We start from the raw sequence: 20,607 nt of genomic DNA, 5'->3' as shown, positions 1-20,607 counted from the left end.
AGTCAGGTAGCGTTGGTATAATTATTTTCTTATACTTTATTACTGACATGTTTATTGATGTTTATTTCGCATAACATTACAATTAAATTATCATATTTTATTTTTTTACCATTATTTTGTTATATTTTAAAATATCTCAATACAAGTTTGAAAATGCGAATATGTTCTAGGACAAAAATATAGATACTCAAAGTTTAGATAATGATTTCATAGAAAAGAGGAAATTATGTTTATTATTCAGATATGTTATTGGATTTGTTAAGTAATTTATTATTGTAAAACAAATATTTTGTGAATGAGAATATAATGTTGAAAATGAATATATGCATATATTTTAATTCATTTCGAGCGTAATATGCTGATGGGATAGTAGGATAGAAAGAAGGGGAAACCGCTCTAGGATGACCAATAGGAAGAAGAGGATTCCCTGAAGAACCTGAGTCCACGGAGTTTGAAGAGAGGATAAAGATGAGATGAAGATCAAAGTAAGAGAGAGGAGAGAAAGGAGAAGAAACTAGTAAGTTTGTTATTTGTTTGATTGATTCCTGTAATAGTGGGTATGAAACTATTTGCTAAACCGAACAAGTAAACCGAAATGCAGATATGAAACTATTAAACATGAGTTTGATTGAACCGGATAATAATCATGTAACAGTTGAACAAATGGTTCTGATTTGATTTAAAGAGTTAAAAGATTCAGTGCAAAGAAGTTAACTGTATGTTTTTTTTTTCCTTTTTCTTTTTTTTTTGGGTCATGATTCAAGGAAAAGAAATTAACAAAGAAAAGCTACAAAACTATTTCTTAAAGACTTGTTTAGTTTTGGCTTGAAGCAATTACGTTCAAATTCAAACATATTTTATTCAGCTGTCCAGTTTTAACTTTTAGTTGTCTATCTAACTATTAATCCGTTAGTTAAAAAGAACAGATAAAAAAAAAATCCACAAATGAGAAAAAGGGTTGTCGAATCTTTAGATTATAGCAATATATCATATTCTGGCGAAATGTGCGTATGTTAGCGTATGTTAGCAGATGTAATATAGCAAAGGGATTGGGGAGAAAGAAAGAAAGAACCCTAATTTAAATTTAGGAACTTTAAATTTTTTTCCAGTGAATGTCCCCAAAAATCATTTACATCCATTCAAACCTCAACGTGGGGCTTCGTCTTCGTTGATCTCTAAGCGCATTTCATCTCTCGTTCGATCCACTTCTTCCTCGGATCTCCAGCTGTTTTCCAGATTCTTCGATTGCGCGTTGGAGCTCGCTTCGTTACCGTATGAGCAAGCGTGAGTCTTTTGTTAATCTTACTCTTTGGCCTCGTTTCTTCAAAATTGTTTTTTTTTCGGTTGAGGGTTTGTTTGTGTAATCTGAAACAGACGAAAAGTTTTGATCTTTGTTATGTTTGGTTACAGGATTGTTATTACAATGACGAACCAAGGCTCTGTAGATGGGATTCTAGACTTTCTCAAAAAGAACCGTTTCTCTAAAGCAGAGGAAGCTCTGCGTAACGAGCTCAACAACCGCTCTGACTTAAACGGGTTTCTCCAGAAGCTTATTGTAGAGGAGAAAGATTCAAGTAAAGGTTTAGAGCCAAGGGATAGTGAAGTCTCCAAGGAGCTTATTGTGAAAGAGGTGGACTTTGGGACTAGCGCCAATGGGTCTGTAACCAAATGGGAGAATGGTAGTGAGAAGCCTAGCAGCAAGAAGGTTATATCGAGGGAGATGAGTTTCACGTTCTCTGAAAACTCAGGTGATCCTCCTGCTGCTGCTCCTGATGCGCGTTCCTGTAAATTTACTACTACTTCAGGTAACGGTACGTTGGACTCTTGTCGAAGCGCTGATGATGTTGGTGGTAGCAGTTTGGTGGATTTGTATGCGTTGGAACAGTCACGGCGTGGGGATGTTGCTGATATTGATAAGAAGGTTGTGGAGACTGGTGAAGATATTGTTTTCTTTGGTAATAAGACTGCTTCTTGGTCTGGGAGTACTAGTAAAGGCAACTCCGGATCTAAAACAAATGAGACTGATAGGCTAATTGAAAATTTTGGAAAGCATGAAAACTATATGGGCAGTGTTCTCTTAAGAACTGAAGATGTCGTAGATACAAGAACAACCTCAGATAACTGGAAAGAGTGTTCTGTGGAGACTCTTTTCGGATCTTCAAGAGGGGGTGCATCAACCAGCTACAATCTGGCTACCAGTTTGGACAAAAGAGAGGGAAAGAAAAAGACAGACACTAGTGATGTAAGGGAGGCGATCAAACAGCAGGAGAGTGAGGTGGCTAGAGCTTTATTCTTTGGTAAAACTCAATCTACTTTTGATGACAAGAGCATAAGTAGTTTAGGTTTCCCGCTTGTCTATGATGCCCGGAAGGAAGAGTTCCCTAGGTTGCCTCCTGTTAAGCTCAAGTCTGAAGACAATCCTCTGAGTCTTTACTGTGAAGAAAAGTTTGAGCGTGATGGTTCTGGTTCAAGGCTAATCAATGATGAGGAGGAGGCCCTTCTCATAGGTTCGTACCTTGATGTTCCCATTGGACAAGAAATCAGCTCATCAGGTTAGTTTTACCTTAACCATATCTGTTTTAGCTAAGGTGTGAAAGTAACGCTTTAATCTCCCTATGATCTCATTTACTGTAGGTGGAAAAAAATCGGCTGGGGGAAACTGGCTTTCAGTAAGTCAGGGAATAGCAGAAGATGCATCAGATCTTGTGTCTGGATTTGCTACCATCGGTGATGGTTTGAGTGAATCTGTTGATTACCGTAATGAATACTGGGACTCTGACGAGTATGAGGATGATGACGACATTGGTTATGTCAGACAACCTATCGAGGACGAAACATGGTTTCTTGCCCATGAGATTGATTATCCAAGTGATCACGAGAAAGGGACGACCCGGGGAAGTCCTGATCACCATGAAAGAGATACAACCAAAGACGAGGAAGAAGATCAGTCTTATACAGAGGAGGCTTCTTATCTATCTGGCGAACAGTACCCTCAAGCAAAAGATACCGAACCTATCTCTTCAGAAAATGACAGAAGACTGACCGTCTCAGAGATCTATCCAGCTAGCAAGGAGAATGATTTAATATCCCAATATGATGGGCAATTGATGGATGAGGAAGTGCTCAGTTCGATGCGTAATGAGCCTGTTTGGCAGGGGTTTGTAGCTCAGACGAATGAACTTCTCACGTTGGGTGGTGATAAGAAAGGAGTAAATGTTCATCGAAAGTCTCATCTTGATGATGTTTGCCTCGAAGATGACCAGCATGATTCAGTCAGGTCGATTGGTGTGGGTATTAACAGCGATGCAGCTGATTTTGGGAGTGAAGTACGTGAAAGTTTGGCTGGAGGGAGCAGCGAGGGAGATTTTGAGTACACCCGTGATCATGATGCTGTAGTATCCAGGTTTAGGCAGCTTTACTCGGAGTCAGACAAGAAACATATTGATGGGGAAAACAAGAACAAACAGAAAGATTACATTGTAGATAATGATTCAGGCGAGAGTTTTCATGTGAAGACTCAAACTGATGGAGGAGGTTTTTCATTTGGCTCGTCGCGAAAAGATGGGCAGTTGATGCACGCAGAGTCTAGCAAATCATTATGGTCAGGCAATAACAAAACGGTGATAAGAGATAAGAATGCCGAGCGTTTGAGTGCTACAACAGCTAATGATGATATGGTTGCAACTTGGAGACGGAAGAGTAGCGATTCGTCAAGTTCTCAAAGTTCGGTGAAAGAAGATAATCCAACATCTCCCTCTTCTCTGTCAAATTACGCTTGCGAAGAAAGAAAGCGTGCTGATAAAGAAGATGATAGAAACGATAGCAGTGAAAGAGAGGATGACAATGCGACAGCTATTGATGATGAAGAGGCAGTGGCTGTACAAGAGCAAGTAAGACAAATTAAGGCCCAAGAGGAGGAGTTTGAAACCTTTAACCTCAAAATCGTTCATAGAAAAAACAGGTAATGATCTCTCATTAACTTTTTAGGGTCTGAGTGCTGCTTTCTTATTATATGTTTGATATTTTTTAATCAGGACTGGATTCGAAGAGGAAAAGAACTTCCACGTGGTTTTAAATTCGGTAATTGCTGGGCGTTACCATGTGACTGAGTACCTTGGATCAGCAGCCTTCAGCAAAGCCATACAAGCGCATGACTTACAGACAGGAATGGACGTCTGTATAAAAATCATAAAGAACAACAAAGACTTCTTTGACCAGAGTCTTGACGAGATAAAACTTTTGAAGTATGTCAACAAGCATGATCCTGCTGACAAATACCATCTTCTCCGGTTGTATGATTACTTTTACTACCGGGTAAGTGATCATGGCTTAAGAAATACACGTATATAGTTTATGTAATTCATTTCATAATGCTTTGCTGTATTGCTTCTGTTATGATCTATGCAAGCTGTACACTCATCTCTGAGTTAGCTGTCTGAGGGGTTGGTTTGAAATAATAGTTTACTGGGCTATATTTTGCAGGAGCATTTGCTAATTGTATGTGAACTTCTTAAGGCCAATCTATACGAATTCCACAAATTTAACAGAGAATCAGGTGGTGAAGTTTATTTCACAATGCCAAGATTGCAGGTTAGTCCACTTCATCATCACCATTTAGCCATAGGTACATATATCTAAACCGATTCCTGATCCCTTTTGGACCTTTTGTGTACAGTCAATCACTATCCAATGCCTTGAAGCACTTCAGTTTCTACATGGCCTTGGACTTATACACTGTGATTTGAAGCCTGAGAACATATTGGTGAAAAGCTACAGCAGGTGTGAGATAAAAGTCATCGACCTTGGTAGTAGCTGTTTCGAGACGGATCACCTATGCTCCTATGTCCAGTCGAGGTCGTATAGAGCGCCAGAAGTAATTTTGGGACTTCCTTATGATAAAAAGATAGACGTGTGGTCTCTTGGATGCATTTTAGCTGAACTGTGTACAGGCAATGTAAGTTTCTGCAATTTCAATAGTGCTAATGCATCAAGTCCTATCATTTATACTAACGTTTGCTTGAGATAAAGGTATAGTTTGAAAACGTTATACTGTCTTGGATTGGTTGTTGATTTTGTGGAGTTGTGTGTTTGCAGGTTCTTTTCCAGAATGATTCTCCAGCGAGTTTGCTAGCAAGGGTTATGGGAATCATAGGAACTATCGATCAGGAAATGCTTACCAAGGGACGTGATTCCCACAAGTACTTTACTAAAAACAGAATGCTCTACGAGCGGAATCAGGTGAGAAGAACTCCAGAAACTCCTGTAGCTCTTGATGTTGAAGGATATGCTGCTAATAAGAACATTTTCTGAAACACTTTATTTGCAGGAAAGCAACAGGTTGGAGTATCTGATACCTAAAAGAACATCATTGAGACATAGGCTACCAATGGGAGACCAAGGATTCACAGACTTTGTGGCTCATCTTCTTGAGATAAACCCAAAGAAGCGTCCTTCTGCATCAGAGGCTCTCAAGCACCCGTGGCTTTCATACCCATACGAACCAATCTCTGCTTAAAACTCAACTCCTGAAACAATGAGTTGACTTACTCTGGCTAGCAGCAAAAACCGCAGATTAGTGAGGGAAAACCTTATTTATCTGTGCAAGCTTGACCCTTAAAATGTAAGTTTTTCTTCCCTTGTGACTGTCTACTTCAGTCAAAAGAGGTTTGTGTGAGTGCAAAGGTGAAATGACAAGAAAAAACTTTTTGTGAAATTTGATTAGATCATGTAACACTGTTGTTGTTGTTGTCAAACTTGTGATTATTATTATTATTCTCTTAGAACAGATTGTAGTAAAACTTTTTTTTTTTGTATTATCTGCTGATCATCCTTGGTCCTTTTGATTATTATTATTTATTTATGAATGTTTGTTTCGTTTTATGTTATTTTCATTGCTACAATTATGTTTCGAGATCGGATGGTGATTTGAGAAGCTTTAAGACAAATGAACCGTTACAAGATGTAGTAATATTTAATTAAATTGGAATCTCGAGCAGCTCTGCTTGCAGCAAAGCATGTAGTTAATTACTTTCTCCATCCTATGGCTTTTGAGCTGGTGGAAACTACATGGTGATTTTAGGGTTACCTTTAATTGATCACACAGGCTTTGCAGGAGCTGCTTCCAGATACCTTGGCTTGAAAACAGTGATGCAATTACTCGGCCCAATGTTAGTTAGTATATAGACTGCCCTTATCCTTGATTGTCTTTTTTTGGTAAAGATCCTCGATTGTCTATAAATATTATATTACGAAAGCTAATTACACTAGGCAGGCCGGGTCTTGTGTTTGGACGCCTAAAGCACCAAAACATATGTTTGTCCATACTCCACTACACTTCATAAGCTTTGGCTTTTAGAGTCAGCCTTGCACTTAGGCACCTACCTACCTGCATTTCATTACCTGTACATGAATCTGATTCTTATTCTTCATAAGCTTTTTGTCGGGACAATAATTGTGGAATCTGCACGATGTGGGTGATGTTACTGGCTCGTATGGTTATTCAGATGCTACTGACTACGCTAGAATATTACAAGCAATTTACGCGTTTGCACATGTACCCCTTTTTTCTTTGTAGGCAATACTTGTTGTTGAAAGAGTTTAAAAGGAATTGTTTTGTTTATTTTCCAGATCCGTATCACCAGGACATGCTGGCTACCTTGTAAATGAAGTAACAGTTTCTTTTCTCGATATTCTCAATCTACGAATTAGGTCGGTAACAACGTTTAAGATCACTCCTGTGTGGTTGAAATGAAATTTAGAGGCTACTCGAATAGAAGAAAAAAGAGTGTGGCCCGTCCATGAATTTGGCGTTTTGCAAACGTTGTTATGGTCTTATGGAGACATGAAAACATATCTCTTGTTTCTTTTATTACTAATCTGATTCCTTAAGTGGTAACGAACGAACGGATAAGAGACGTGAGGTGTGTCTTTGTTGACATGTGTCTAGAGGTCCGTGAAACAAAGGCAAGGAAGTAGTCCTGTGAGGACATAACACGTGTTTGGTCCGTGCGCCTAGAAAGCAACGGCTCTGTTTCTTTCGCGACGACGTTAATCCGCCGCCTTCATCCACGTGGCTTTTTGGCGGAATTTTAGATTATTCTCTAATTTGTTTGCATGTTAGTTAATTTTACGTACTATTAGATTATTAAAAATTTTAATACCCGATTACGGAGGCTGATTTAAATTATTAATGATTTATGTAAGATTCGAATTATTATGAAATTTTGACTTAAAACTAATTGGTATTAAACGGATCGAGCTTAAACCCCTTATATATTATTTAATGTATTTTAGAATTTTTTAATGTGTGATACATATTTTTAATATCCCTCTTCGAAATAGTGATTTTTTTTACCAGAAATTTCAGAATTTAAGATATTTATATCCGATCAGAAAGGTTAAGCACGACTTTTATACCCAGTCAAAAATATTATATTAATTAAAAAAGTTTAAAGTATTTAGGATATATGCTGTGATACTATGATTCGGATTTATTTTCCAATTTAAAACTAATTGATATTAAGTAGATTGATCTTAATTTTTTTATATATTATTTAATATTTTTTTGAATTTTTGATGTAGGATACATATCTCTAATAATTTATCTATTATACAACAACAACTTTATGTATGCATAATTAAATTTCCTCTAATCATGTATTTCAAATCTTTGAGTTGGTGTGGAATGAACATTGCTTAGATCCGGATCGATTGTGATAGTTTTGTTTTTGTGGTTCTTTATTTTGAAACATGTGGTTAATTTATTTCGTGGCTCTCTTTCTTTATAAAAGAAAGTCCGAATAAAATTCAAATTGAAATTTGGTTCATCAGCCTTCCTTTATAATAGCCGCAATCGTCCAAAGCATGACGTGACGTACGAGGCATGGACACAAAGGCTATATAGTGTTGGATTAGTATCCAATCTATACTGCTATTTGGCATAAACATTTTTGGTATGGATTGTCTATAGATCCGTTAAATCGAGAAGTAAACAGTTAGGTAGAAAATTTTAGGGTTCACTAGTTCGGATAGTTCTCAGTTCAAATAAAAATTTAGGTTTACTTATCCAAATTGGTTCATCTTTTTAGTTAATTCAAATAAAATATAAGATAAATCGGATAAAATATAAAGTACAATTAAGGCGAATAAGATAAAACTTTCAAATGGTATGTATTATTTTGAATACAAATAACTAGATATTTACATGATTTGTTTATTTCTACGTAATTTTATTTTTTAAAAATATTCATACATTTTAGTAAAACTTCAAATATATATAAATATAATATATTTGAATCCTTTTCTATTCGAAACCAGACGACTCAACATTTTAAATTATAGTCCGATTCCGGTTTTGGTTATTTACTTTTTACTTTGATTTTTTTTATTAAAAGTTTTAAAACTTTGATTCAAATGGGGTTTTAGGATATTTAAAATGCCAAGCCTGACATTTTTAAAGAAAAAAATGTAAAATATGAAGACCAAATTATATAATTTAATTATTTATGGTATGAATTCGTTGTTTAAATATTCTCCTAACTTGTGCTTTCATAAAATTATAAATTGATTTTCGTGAATTTATATTCGGATACAGAAGGTGTGTATATGTATAGAATTCATAAATTGTTGGAAGATCCCTTTTTTATCAAGATAAGATTCTATGATAGGACGGTCTGTCTAGTGTAAAATTCTTGGGAAAAAAAGGAAATTAAAAAATTATAAGGCAAAATAACCCTTCACGTGTCAATTCTAGAAGAATCTGCTCATCTCTTCTCGTCTATATTATTAGCTGATTCTCTAGAAATTGTCTCACTTCTCATCTTCTCCTTCTTCATTTCATCAGCCATTATTATTATCATCTAAGCTCTGTTTTCTTTTTTAACAAACAGAGGATTCCCTAAATTTGGATTTTTCCATTCAAAGCTATTTCTCATTTCTCTAATTTTGGAATAAGAAAAAAAAACAAACAAAAAAGTTGTCTGTTTATTTTTTTTAAATCCATTTTCCTTCGTTTATGATCTGTTCAAGCAAAGGAACGATCTTAATATACAGAGGAAAATATTCAACCTTTAGATTACCCGTTACAGGCTCTTCCTTAAATTACAAGAATCGATTTAATAACAATCTTCCGATCACTGTCACAGCTTCTCGACGATCATCATCATCATTACCTTCATCGTCAATGGCGGTGGAAACAATGTCAGATACATCAACTTTGCTTCTTACGTCGGGAGCAAGCGGCCGCGTTAGAGCCCTCTTCTCCATGCGAGAGCTCAAGCGTCTCGTCACGATCATCCACGCGCTGATCCTCTTCATTCTCCTCCCGTTTCGCGTCGTCGTTTGGAGGCGGAGGACCGGAGCGGTGGTCATCAGAGACGAGAAACAGGAGAGGAAGGTCTGGTCTCCGCCGCAGATCGTCGTGAGGAAGAGGGGAGCCGGAGGAAGCGAAAGCGGATGCAGCGTTGCGCCTCCGTCGGTTCCGGCGGCGGTGGTGGACTTGGAGGTTGCGGTTAGACGTGAGCTCGCGATGAGGAGAGTGTTGGAGGATGACGGCGGCGATGGAAGCTCCGTCAGAGAGTTTTCCCTTTTCCCGACGAAGAGAGGAGATACGTTGTTTACTCAGTCGTGGTCACCTGTTTCCCCTAATCACAGGTCATATTCTCGTTTAACATTTCTCCATATTTTATTTATTTTAATTCTGTTTAATCCGTAAATTATCATTTTTATAGTCAATTACTGATTATAAATGTTTTAAGGAAGATGTGCTGAAAGGACACGAGTGTTTTTTCATTACATGAATGTTTCTTGGAGTTTGTGTCTGTTGTACTTTTCATGTCCGGTGGTTCTGTTTCATGTTTTGGTTTGTAGCTTGTGTGATTTAATGTTCAAGTGTGGATGGCTAGATATTATTCCTTTAATTCCTGGATTTAATTAGTTTGCGTAATCAAGGGTCATAAATTATTGTTGAACTAACATAAGATATGCGGATTCAGTATCAAGATTAGACTTAGGGGTGTTAGTGGGGATGAGATTTATAATGAGTCTAAATCTAATGTTATTGGTTTATAGATTCTCATATTCTCATTAAAATCTATTGTTATTGGTTTGATGATTCTATAATTCTATACAAAATCATTTGTTATTCAAAAAGTTTAGATTTTAATGATTCTACAAATCTATTAAAGTAAGTGTTATTGGGAATTGAATTCTTATCATTTTAACTCACAAATTAAGATTTTGAGAATACTACATGTTTACCTTGAATTCTTAGAATCATTACATTACTTTGGCTCTGACTGGTGACCTTTTCGGGAACACGAGGAACAAATAGGAAAGGAACGTATAGGAATAAAATTGCAGGAATTGGAAGGAATGCTTGTTCCTTGTCAAATTTAACCAGGAATGTTTTTGTTCTATATTTCTCTACAAAAAAAGGAATGGAGAGGAACAAAAAGAAAAAACTATTCCTTGTGAATGGTGATTTTTTTTGGGAATGATAAGGAATTCAGTGTTCCCCTCCGTTCCTTGGTCACCATTCAAAGCCTTTATTTTTATAGATTTTCACAATATACAAAACTCTTTACATCTCTTTCCAGATTTAACAAATCTCTCAACTTTTAAAATCAACAAACTCTATAAAAATCTAAGTCCCACTAACACCCCCTTAGTTGGTAAGCATTTCTTAAGATTCAGTTAGAGGATATCAAAAAAGATTAGCTGGAGAAATATTGAAAAGAGAGTGTCTTGCTTGTCCAAGTGGTTTTGATTTTTGAAGTGTTAATATATGTTATAAGATAATACTCCCTCCGTTTTTTAATATAAGTCGTTTTAGAGAAATTTTTTTGTTCCAAATTATATGTCGTTTTCGGTTTTCTATGTAAAATTTATTAATAATTAATGTTGTATGGCCAATGATAATATATCTTCTATTTTTCTATTGGTTAAATTGTGGTTAGGTAAATAATTAATGATGTTTTTGTTTAGAAAATATAAGAAATTAATGGTTTTCTTAGTCTACGTGCATAGCTGTAAAACGACTTATATAAAAAAACGGAGGGAGTAGAAGACTTTGTCAATGTTTGACCTACTGACCTATCATTTATATAAAAGTAGTTTGAATCTTTCATGCCTCTAGTTTTGTTAGCTAACCTGAGTTTGGTTCTTATAGAATCATTTATCATTTTCTTATGTGGTTTCTTATCTTTGCCAGTGCTACTTTCTTTGCAGGGGACTTATTGTTCTGCTACATGGATTAAATGAGCATAGGTTTGAACATAACTTTTGTCTAGCTATGCTCCGTTCTGCTTGAAATATAGTTTTTTTTTTCTGACTGAAGGAAGCTTTCTGTTTCCAAAATTTGACAGTGGCAGGTATAGTGATTTTGCAAAGCAGCTAAATGCTAATGGGTTCAAGGTCTATGGAATCGATTGGATAGGTAAACCTCTTGTTAGCTTTTTGATATTTAACCTATAGCTAAAGAAGCTTCTGTAGACTATAGTATAAGCATTTTCGTATTCTGCCCTCGTGTCCAGTTAGTCTGCCTGGGTCAAAATGAGTATAAACCTTTTAACTACGGATCCTGATGGTATCTAAGGTGTTAGGGCTTAAGTTTTTGACATCGTTAGTAGCCATGGTGGTAGTCTTGATCTTTGACATTTGGTGGGTCATTTGAAACATGTACTAGGATGGATAGAAGCGAACCTTGATACTTATAGTTCTTGTGGAAAGGTTACACATGAACCTCATCTTTAGCCTTACAGTGTCAACAACTTAGAAACTAATCTATGATTTGTTTATAACTGCAAACAGTTTGAACTTAAGCATCTACCTCAATGTTAACTTCCAAATCTGTTTATTTGAATTTGAGCATAATTTTTTGGGGGTCTCATCTAACAGGTCATGGTGGAAGCGATGGACTTCATGCTTATGTCCCTTCCCTTGACTACGCTGTCGAAGATTTGGTATCTCTCTCGTTCTCTATAGTTTCCAAAACATCTTGTTCCTGAAACAAACTCACACCATCATCATCTTTGCAGAAATCATTTCTTGAAAAGGTTTTTACGGAGAATCCTGGACTCCCTTGTTTCTGCATTGGACACTCAACAGGAGGAGCAATCATCCTCAAGGTAACAACTTCAGACTCCAATAAATAGCATCATATCATATTATCTGAGTCAGCAAAGTCCCAAAATAGTGTTAAAACAATCAAGTGCAGGCTATGCTGGATCCAAACATCGAGTCTCGAGTTTCAGGCATTGTATTGACTTCACCTGCTGTTGGAGTCCAACCATCCCATCCAATTTTCACTGTAAGTTAATCTGAAAAGAGTAATAGTTTACACATTTTCAAATAGTTCTTGAACAACTTTGTCTTTTTAAAACAGGTTCTTGCTCCAATCGTTGCGTTCCTCCTGCCAAGGTACCAATTCAGTGCAGCAAACAAGAAAGGAATGCCGGTCTCTCGTGATCCACAAGCTCTCGTCACCAAATACTCTGACCCGCTAGTCTTCACCGGATCCATCCGGGTTAAAACCGGCTACGAGATCCTTAGAATCGCCGCTCACTTGCAACAAAACCTGAACAAAGTGAAAGTCCCTTTTCTTGTCATGCACGGTACAGCTGACACAGTGACTGACCCCAACGCCTCTAAGAGGCTCTACGAGGAAGCTTCTTCGTCAGACAAATCAATCAAGCTCTTTGACGGGCTGTTGCACGATCTTCTCTTCGAACCTGAGAGAGAAATCATCGCTGGAGTCATATTAGATTGGCTAAACCAGCGGGTTTAGTGCTCTTTCCATAACCAGCAATTACTATCATGTCTAATCAAGTTTTATTTCTTGATTAAGATAAAATAATAATGTATTTTTGCGGAAATTTCTGAGTAAATTAACAGAGAAATCGTGAGGGAGAAAGACTTAAAAAGAGTTCTTGGTTGATTTAGCTACTTCTTGATTGGTTTTTGTCAACTCAAGAAGTTAAAGAGATAAGGAGACTTGGACTTTCTTGCGGTTCATTGGTCTTGCACAACATTTTGACCCTCTGTGTATGTTATAAATCAAATAATTTTGTAACCTCGGATTTTAATATTTTTATCTACGTTGATGGAAATCTGTTGCATGTTTCGAATGTTTCTGCTTGTAAATAATTTTATCAAGTTTATGATGTTTTATTGTGTGAATCAGCATTTTGTTTGTCCAACAACAAGAAAAAGTGTTTGGTGATCTGATCATAGTATTAGTAGGTCACTTGCTTATTACAAAAAGAAGAACGTACGAATGTTTCTAATCTCATGAAATGTATTAAAATCAAAAATATATCTGTTAAATAACTACTCCATCAGTCCGTTTCTGAAAAATATTTGGGGGTTCTTAGAACCTAAAAAAATAGGCACATTAAATTTTAGTTAGTTTTTTCATTAAATTATAGTTGTAAAAACGTTATTTTGTAATTAGTTTAATTTTTACATTATATAAATTAAAAATAATAATGAATTTTACAGTTTGCTACTTATTATTAAGTACTAACTAACAAAAGTATAAAGAATATCGAGCATATAAAATTGTATCTTTCAGAAATATTTTCTTAAATAATCTTCGACGTAAAGAATATTAATTATTCTAATATATTCGTTGCAATAACCTGGAAACATAATCGAAGTGGAGGAAGAAAGGGAAATGAAACCCAATTGTCTAAACAAAGTTGGAAATGAGATTCATACAGAAACAAATATCTCAAGAGTTCACAAGTCAAGGGGGTGACTCTCTCTTTTTGTCACACTCAAGAGTGACACCTATGGGCTTTTCTCATTCGTGAATCATCAATGCTAACGTAAGGCAGTGCGTCAGAAGAAGAAAACAAAAAGAAAAATTTAATAGAGTTGTTGTTATCATCATCAACTCTTCCACTAGCTATTGAGACCTCCGAATCTTCGACGAACATCATCCAAACAGAAATTTGATCCAAGCTAGTGGAAAGTGAAACCCAATATTATTGTTTTTCCTTGCATAAGTGGCTATTTTTTTATATATTCCTTTTGGCTGCAACTGCAACTTTAAACTTCGACTGCGCAGCCCTTATCTTTTTTCGAACGTGCTTTATTACATTCTTTTCCACACAAAAGAAAACAGCTTAACTCATTATTACAACAGTTCCAAAGGATTTATGATTATTGTAATATGAAAGATGTAATGGCCTAACAGACATACCTAAGAAAGAACAAATAACTGTTAATGATTCGCCAAGATAACACATTCTTACAATAATATAATAAGATTAAAAAATATATATATATATATATATAATAAGATATCTAATTGTTTCACAAATAAAATATACTGCACTGGTTGTGATTAGCTTATCTGCTTTGTGTGTTAGTGTTAATAAATATTTCTTCGTTAGTATCTATTCTATTAAAACAGCAGTGTGACCTATTGATAAAAGTAGAGTCCAATTATTATTTTCTCAAAAAACTGATTATTTTATAACTGCTTATATTAAATGACTAATCACGTTTTTTTGTCGGTTGACAAAAAAAAATCACGTTTTTTTGTCTATAACAATCAGTTACGTTTCTTCAATCACAACAATGTCGGATTCATTGATGTAGATTTTAGACCTGATCAAAACGCGTCCATGGTGATCGATTCTCTGGCGATTATACGTTCCATGGTGGTTCACTGTGTTGATTTGTCATAATCGGACAAGAAATCGAAAAATTTAAAATAACTGACTTTTTGCATTTTAAAAAGTTGAAATCAGATATTTTGTAATGGATTACAAGTTTAAGGCATAAACAACAAGAAAAACTTAAAAGTTGATCGATTATGAAAGTATGGTGGCCATTGAAATGTTGCAGAGAATTCTAAAATATTCTTAGGGAAGGTGGCAAAATTTACAAAAATGCCACTCAAAAAAAAAATACACACTACATAATTATATCTATCGAATACAAGAGTGTAAAATGGCCCAAGCTTCCAACAGACCATGATTATACTGTATATATTAAAAAATCTCTTTCTTAACTTAATATATAACTACATTTATCTGAAACTTAAGAAATATATTATAAGAAATTTTCAATATTTTTGAATATATATAATATGAAAACAGAAATATATATATATATATATAAACCGGTGGAAATATATTTCTTAAGTTTGTTTACTAAAAAATGAAACTTTAAAAGTTAACTCATGAAGTTAACTAATATTTTTTCAAACAAAAAAAGTTAACTATATTAATATTAATTAGTGGTGGAACAGGTTATTAATGAAATTTAAATTTTATAAGTGAACTTTTAATAGAAATAAATATTTATATAAACTCATTTAGTTTAACGAGGTTTTAATAAGTTATTCAATTGAGAAATCTACTCTATTAAAACAGCAGTGTGACCCATTAATAAAAGTAGTGTCCATCAATTATTTTCATATATCAATATTATTAAAACACAATTAACACTAACTACTTTGTACGCTAAATAACTTCCACTATAAACTCCTAAATAATCGGGACCCATTTTTTATATAGCTAAAACTGCTGAGTTACTTTAATTCCATAGCTTTCGTTTCTTATGTAATAGTTTTCTATAGTCCACGCCATTTTTAATACAACTAATGCCATATCATTTCATCAAAAAAAAAACTACCCAATAAAAAGTATTTCAAACGATGAAGATACCCAATACGATGTCATCTAAAGAAGAGTAAAATATATTTATTTTTATTTTAGCATTTTATTATAAAGAAAATTAACTTGCAATAAAAATTATACTAATAAACAATATCCTTAGAATTTTATTAAGTTTACATCAAACATGCAAAAATTTGTGATTACAACTTTTTGCAGGTTATTTTAAAAAGCACTAGATTCTAGCGGCTATATTTTTGTTTTAATTTTTTTTTTAATTTGTGTTTTTTTGTAATCATATTATGTTTAACATTAATTTAACTACCAAAAATTTATTAAATTAAATATAATATGATTACAAAAAATACAACTATAAAAATTAAATTTTTCAAAACATTAAAACAAAAATATTTTTACATAATTTAAAGGACGGGTATATTTGTATTTCTATATTTTGACATAATTTAAATGAGTACCCGTATTTGAACTGAACCTGTAATGATCCAAACTGAATCCGAACTAAAATTTATAAATATCCAAATAGGTTTTGATATCTCATCTAAAGACCATTATCTGAATAGTCGGAATCGAACCCGAACTCTTACCCTTACATGTAGTCTATAATATGATCACAGATAAAAAAACATAAATATGATTACAAACAAATACATATATGATACAAGGAAAGATACAAGTTCATATGAAACTTGATTTATTTAATATACTTACAAAAATAATCTATTCTATTAAATTCATATCATACTAAAATATAATTATACAAACACACAAACATATAAATCATATTAGACATAAATTTTAAAAACTAAACATATACCCGCCCTCTCGAGGGCGGGTCAATATCTAGTTATTAGGTAAAGTGTCTGTGTATAACATATCGTATTTATTTTAAAAAGAGTACATAATACTATGATTTAAATAAGTAAATACTAGATTATCAAAATCTAATGTACATTAATTGATATTCGATTTACATACATGAATGAAACTGTAAAAACAAATCAAAGAAATAGTTTTATCATTGACAGATAATGCCAATGTTTTCCCCTAAAATCCGGATAATATATTATGTACAAAAATTACGAACATAATAGTATCTCCAGAAACTATTCGAAATTCTACAAAAGAAAAATAATTTTAATCAGACTTTCGATTTTGATTTCTACAAAACGAATCGAATTAACTAAAGATCCTCCCGGAGAAAAGGATGGGCGAGAAGCTGCGACGCCGTCCATCTCTTACTCGAATCTTTACGTAGGCAACACTCAACAAAGCTCCTAAACTCCTCCGAGCACCCCTCCGGCGCCCGCGGCGGCTCCCCAAAACACACCGCGCACATCAAAGTCGCCCAGTCCGGTCTCTGTCCCGGCGGTAATAACGGAAAGTGACCAACGAGAAGCTCCAGCATCATCAACCCGAAGCTCCAGATATCTCCGGCGTACACGTCGGAGCCACCACCGGAAGAAGATTCGGAATCAAACCTCTCCGGACTCATGTAAGCACAAGTCCCGACGTAAGAGTTGCAGGAATCCAACGACCGGACCAAGATCTTGCTGACTCCGAAGTCGGCGATCTTGACCTCGTCCTTCGAGTTGAGGAGGAGGTTCGCCGGTTTGATGTCCCTGTGCACGATCTTGAGAGCGTGCAAGTAACTAAGACCTTTCAAGATCTGTCTCGCGAACCCGGCGAGGCGTTGCTCCGTCACGGCGCCGCGGAGAGACTCTAGAGTTCCTCCGTCCATGTACTCCATCAGAATCGATACTTCGCCGACGACTTGTTTCTCGAAGATCCCGTGACACCGGACTACGTAGGGAGAGTCCGTACGGCGGAGGATCTCCATCTCGCGCATCAGCTGCCGTGTTAAGATCGGATCCATGTCGCCGTTAACCGTTTTGAGAGCGTATAGGTCCTCCGTGTTCTTGTGGCGGACTCTGTAAACAACCCCGCCGTTTCCGCATCCAAGAACGTTGAGTTTCTCGAGATCAGCGGCGGAGATGCCACCGGAGGTAGCGACTGTGGTGGTGACGGAGGGGACGGAGAAGCGGCGGTCGGAGATCGGAGGAAGAGGAAGACGGAGGTTGAGCTGACGACGTTCTCTTACCAAAGCCATAGAAAGAAGGAAGACTTTAATCTGATGTAAGAAGAAGATAAAGAGAGAAGCTTCAGGTTTTATATGAGTTTGAGAGTTGTTGTTTAGACAAGAGTGGGAAGGAGACAACGTGGAAGGTGAAGATGACCTAATTACCCCTTTTTAATTTTCTTATTTAATTTCTTCTTATCTTAAAATGGCAAATCTCTTCTTTTTTTTTTAATATCGTTAAAAATGCAACTTGTGTGAGTGTTTGATTACGCACGTGGTTAAATGCATCTGTAATGGATTTGTCCAATTTATTTCATGGAAAATAACTAACCCTATAGTCCTCCTAGTAATCATTATTTGTAAAGTACTACACGATAATGTAAGCAAGACAACGGCAATCCCTTTAAAACGATAAGGTATGTAAAAAGTTATTGGTAATGATGTATTTGGGCGGCATTACTTTGTATTAAAACTTGTAGAATTAGTATTAATCTATTAAGTATTCATTCTTTTACACTAGAAATAACGTTTAAGGTTAGGTATTATTGGAAAATGTAACCACGCAAGCACGGTCGAATGGTGCGCCCAGTTCAAAGGAGTTAAACATTTTGAGTTCAAAACCTATCAAACTCAGATTTACTTGTTTTTTTTGTCAAATGATATAAATTATCTTTGATTTTTTTATCAGATGATATAAATATCTAATTTTCCTTGTAAGCAACTAGTCTATTTAACACCAGTAGACAAGATTCTATGTCGGTTGAGTCTCAATCCGTTGCTATAAAAAATATTGGAAAATGAAATGTTTACAAATTAGTGAAAAATGTAGTGAATAATTTCAACAGGTTCAAGTAAAATGTGGATCTTCGTAAAACAGTTTAATATTATGCAAACAAAACTATGAAGCGCTAATCTTAATAAACAAATATAATTGAAGATTATCGAATTTTTTAATAGTTATTATAATTTATATTTTATAATAAAATAACAAATCAGTTTTAAAAAGTCAGACTAAGGTTATGAATGTTTTAGTTGGTTTGTGCTATAAGCACTTAGATTTCAATTTTGGTTACCATTCATCTCATTTTATTACACAAAACGTATATGGTGGTTTCACATTTAAAAATAAAAAATAAAAAAATAAAATGTGTGTGTTGTAACCGCACCTGAAACACATAAGCACTAAATTAGGTGAGTTTAGTGAGTTTGCTTTTTTTTTTTTAACTTTTTCTCATTTCATTTTCTTTAGTTTATTAAATATGAACAATTAGGTTTAAAATATATTTTATCTAATTTTCATTTATAAAAAAAAGAAATATAATATTTTAGAAATATAAAAATAATATAAAATATAAATAACATTCTACTATTAGTTTCACACTGCATTTTCTTTTCGTTACCATTCATATTTTATAGTGAACCGCTTTTTTGTCTAACCGCTTATATTTATAACCGTTTTTAATCTTTACCGCATTATAATATCTGCTTTACCGGTACTGCTTATCCTGCCGTTACTATTCCAAGCCTAAGGGTTCGAATGGTAAAAGCAATTCAAGCGGTGCAGATCAAGCAGATCATGCAGATCAAGAGCAGATCAAGCAGATCAAGAGCAGATCAAGCAGATCATGTGGGAGAAAGACAGATCAAGTAGATCAACGGTCCAGAACCAGATTTTAAATTTAAATTTTATATTAAATTAAGTATATATATATATAAGTATAGCTACAAAATTATTCTAATGCAATTTTATCATTGTTAGAATCTAAAATGATATCAAAATAAAATAAAATGATATAAAATATGACAAAATCAATTTATTTAAATGGTTATTAGAAAACATATGAAATTTTTATGATTTTTATAAAATTACAATTTTTAACTTAATTAAAAACCAGTTTTTAATATCGAACTAGATCATGATTTTAGCATGTTTGACCGGTTTTTGATTAGATTTACCGGTATAACTCAAATCCGGTTTTTTTTAACACAACGAGAAACAAGTCAAAAAAATGAGTCATGACCAGTTTGATCTACCGTTCCACCGCTCCGGTCTGATTTTCAAAACATTAATTACAGTTTATAATGATAAAAGCAATTTAAAAATATATTATATATTTAAATAATAAAAATAACAATAATATACACAATATACAAATACAATACGTAAATAACAATAAATATTTCACTAAAGTTATGTTACTAATTTTTTAAAATTAAAAAATGAAAATATTAGTAATTAATCAAATATTTATATTTTCCATTAACAAAAAAATCTCATTGTCTACTTATCTCTCTTTCTATATGATATGTGAATTTTTAATTATGTAAATGTATAATATTGTAGTTTAAATATGGTTAGTATTAAATATAGAAGATTATTAAATATATTAAAAATTAGTAATAAAATCATTTATTGGTCAAAAATAAAAAAAAAGTGGGAGAACATCACCAAATAGTAGTGGACAGAACTGCATGTGGGGGATCTGCTTTTTTTCAGAAAAGGACAAAAAATTCTGAACTGCTTACAGTTCTCCTGCCAAATAAATTTTAAAAACAGAAAATGGTGAATGAGTGATTCAAGTGCAGTTCTCCTGCAACAGCAGATGATCTGCCTTTCTCCTGCCTCCCATTCATAACCTAAAACCAGTAGCACTAATAGAATGGTATATGACCTTTTTCTCTATAGATCATAACTTTACGGTCACGGAAAATGGAAAATAGTATATGTAAATAAAAGATCATCTCTTAAACCAGTGGCACTAATAATATATGACCTTTTTCTCAAATAGATTATTACTTTACGCTCAAGGAAAATGGAAAATGGAAAATGGAATATGGAATATATTTTTTGGGTGTGAAGGTTCGATGAACCAAGGAGGCTAA

At 34.3% G+C, this 20,607-nt stretch overlaps 3 protein-coding genes across 3 annotated transcripts; 2 read left to right on the top strand and 1 right to left on the bottom strand.

Annotated features, from left to right (window-relative positions):
• The first annotated feature begins 956 nt into the window (after positions 1–956).
• LOC111210227 lies at positions 957–5,846 on the top strand. Its single transcript, XM_022710490.2, has 8 exons — positions 957–1,284; positions 1,411–2,552; positions 2,635–3,961; positions 4,035–4,314; positions 4,483–4,590; positions 4,676–4,954; positions 5,095–5,238; positions 5,327–5,846. Exons 2-8 carry the CDS (start codon positions 1,424–1,426, stop codon positions 5,513–5,515), a joined length of 3,456 nt encoding a protein of 1,151 aa, XP_022566211.2. The 5' UTR covers positions 957–1,284; positions 1,411–1,423; the 3' UTR covers positions 5,516–5,846.
• Positions 5,847–8,783: 2,937 nt separating this feature from the next.
• LOC111210230 (monoacylglycerol lipase-like) lies at positions 8,784–13,176 on the top strand. Its single transcript, XM_048735805.1, has 7 exons — positions 8,784–9,651; positions 11,227–11,265; positions 11,364–11,434; positions 11,896–11,960; positions 12,036–12,125; positions 12,215–12,307; positions 12,383–13,176. Exons 1-7 carry the CDS (start codon positions 9,014–9,016, stop codon positions 12,782–12,784), a joined length of 1,398 nt encoding a protein of 465 aa, XP_048591762.1. The 5' UTR covers positions 8,784–9,013; the 3' UTR covers positions 12,785–13,176.
• A 3,402-nt stretch (positions 13,177–16,578) lies between these two features.
• Positions 16,579–17,844, bottom strand: LOC106353701 (mitogen-activated protein kinase kinase 9). Its single transcript, XM_013793488.3, has one exon. It carries the CDS (start codon positions 17,752–17,754, stop codon positions 16,828–16,830), a length of 927 nt encoding a protein of 308 aa, XP_013648942.2. The 5' UTR covers positions 17,755–17,844; the 3' UTR covers positions 16,579–16,827.
• Between the last annotated feature and the right edge of the window lie 2,763 nt (positions 17,845–20,607).

This window comes from Brassica napus, chromosome A7, assembly GCF_020379485.1.
Source record: "Brassica napus cultivar Da-Ae chromosome A7, Da-Ae, whole genome shotgun sequence".
Lineage (NCBI taxonomy): Eukaryota > Viridiplantae > Streptophyta > Magnoliopsida > Brassicales > Brassicaceae > Brassica > Brassica napus.
This window is presented reverse-complemented; position numbering and strand designations above follow the sequence as displayed.

What these genes read in the sequence shown, in the direction of transcription:
- LOC111210230 (XM_048735805.1), top strand. Translation starts at nt 9,014, where the DNA reads ATGATCTGTTCAAGCAAAGGAACGATCTTAATATACAGAGGAAAATAT. An exon ending in CCTGTTTCCCCTAATCACAG is followed by an intron (nt 9,652 to 11,226) that starts GTCATATTCTCG and finishes CTTTCTTTGCAG; the next exon opens with GGGACTTATTGTTCTGCTAC. An exon ending in ACTACGCTGTCGAAGATTTG is followed by an intron (nt 11,961 to 12,035) that starts GTATCTCTCTCG and finishes TCATCTTTGCAG; the next exon opens with AAATCATTTCTTGAAAAGGT.
- LOC111210227 (XM_022710490.2), top strand. Translation starts at nt 1,424, where the DNA reads ATGACGAACCAAGGCTCTGTAGATGGGATTCTAGACTTTCTCAAAAAG. An exon ending in TCACAATGCCAAGATTGCAG is followed by an intron (nt 4,591 to 4,675) that starts GTTAGTCCACTT and finishes TTTTGTGTACAG; the next exon opens with TCAATCACTATCCAATGCCT. An exon ending in CTGAACTGTGTACAGGCAAT is followed by an intron (nt 4,955 to 5,094) that starts GTAAGTTTCTGC and finishes GTGTGTTTGCAG; the next exon opens with GTTCTTTTCCAGAATGATTC.
- LOC106353701 (XM_013793488.3), bottom strand. Translation starts at nt 17,754, where the DNA reads ATGGCTTTGGTAAGAGAACGTCGTCAGCTCAACCTCCGTCTTCCTCTT.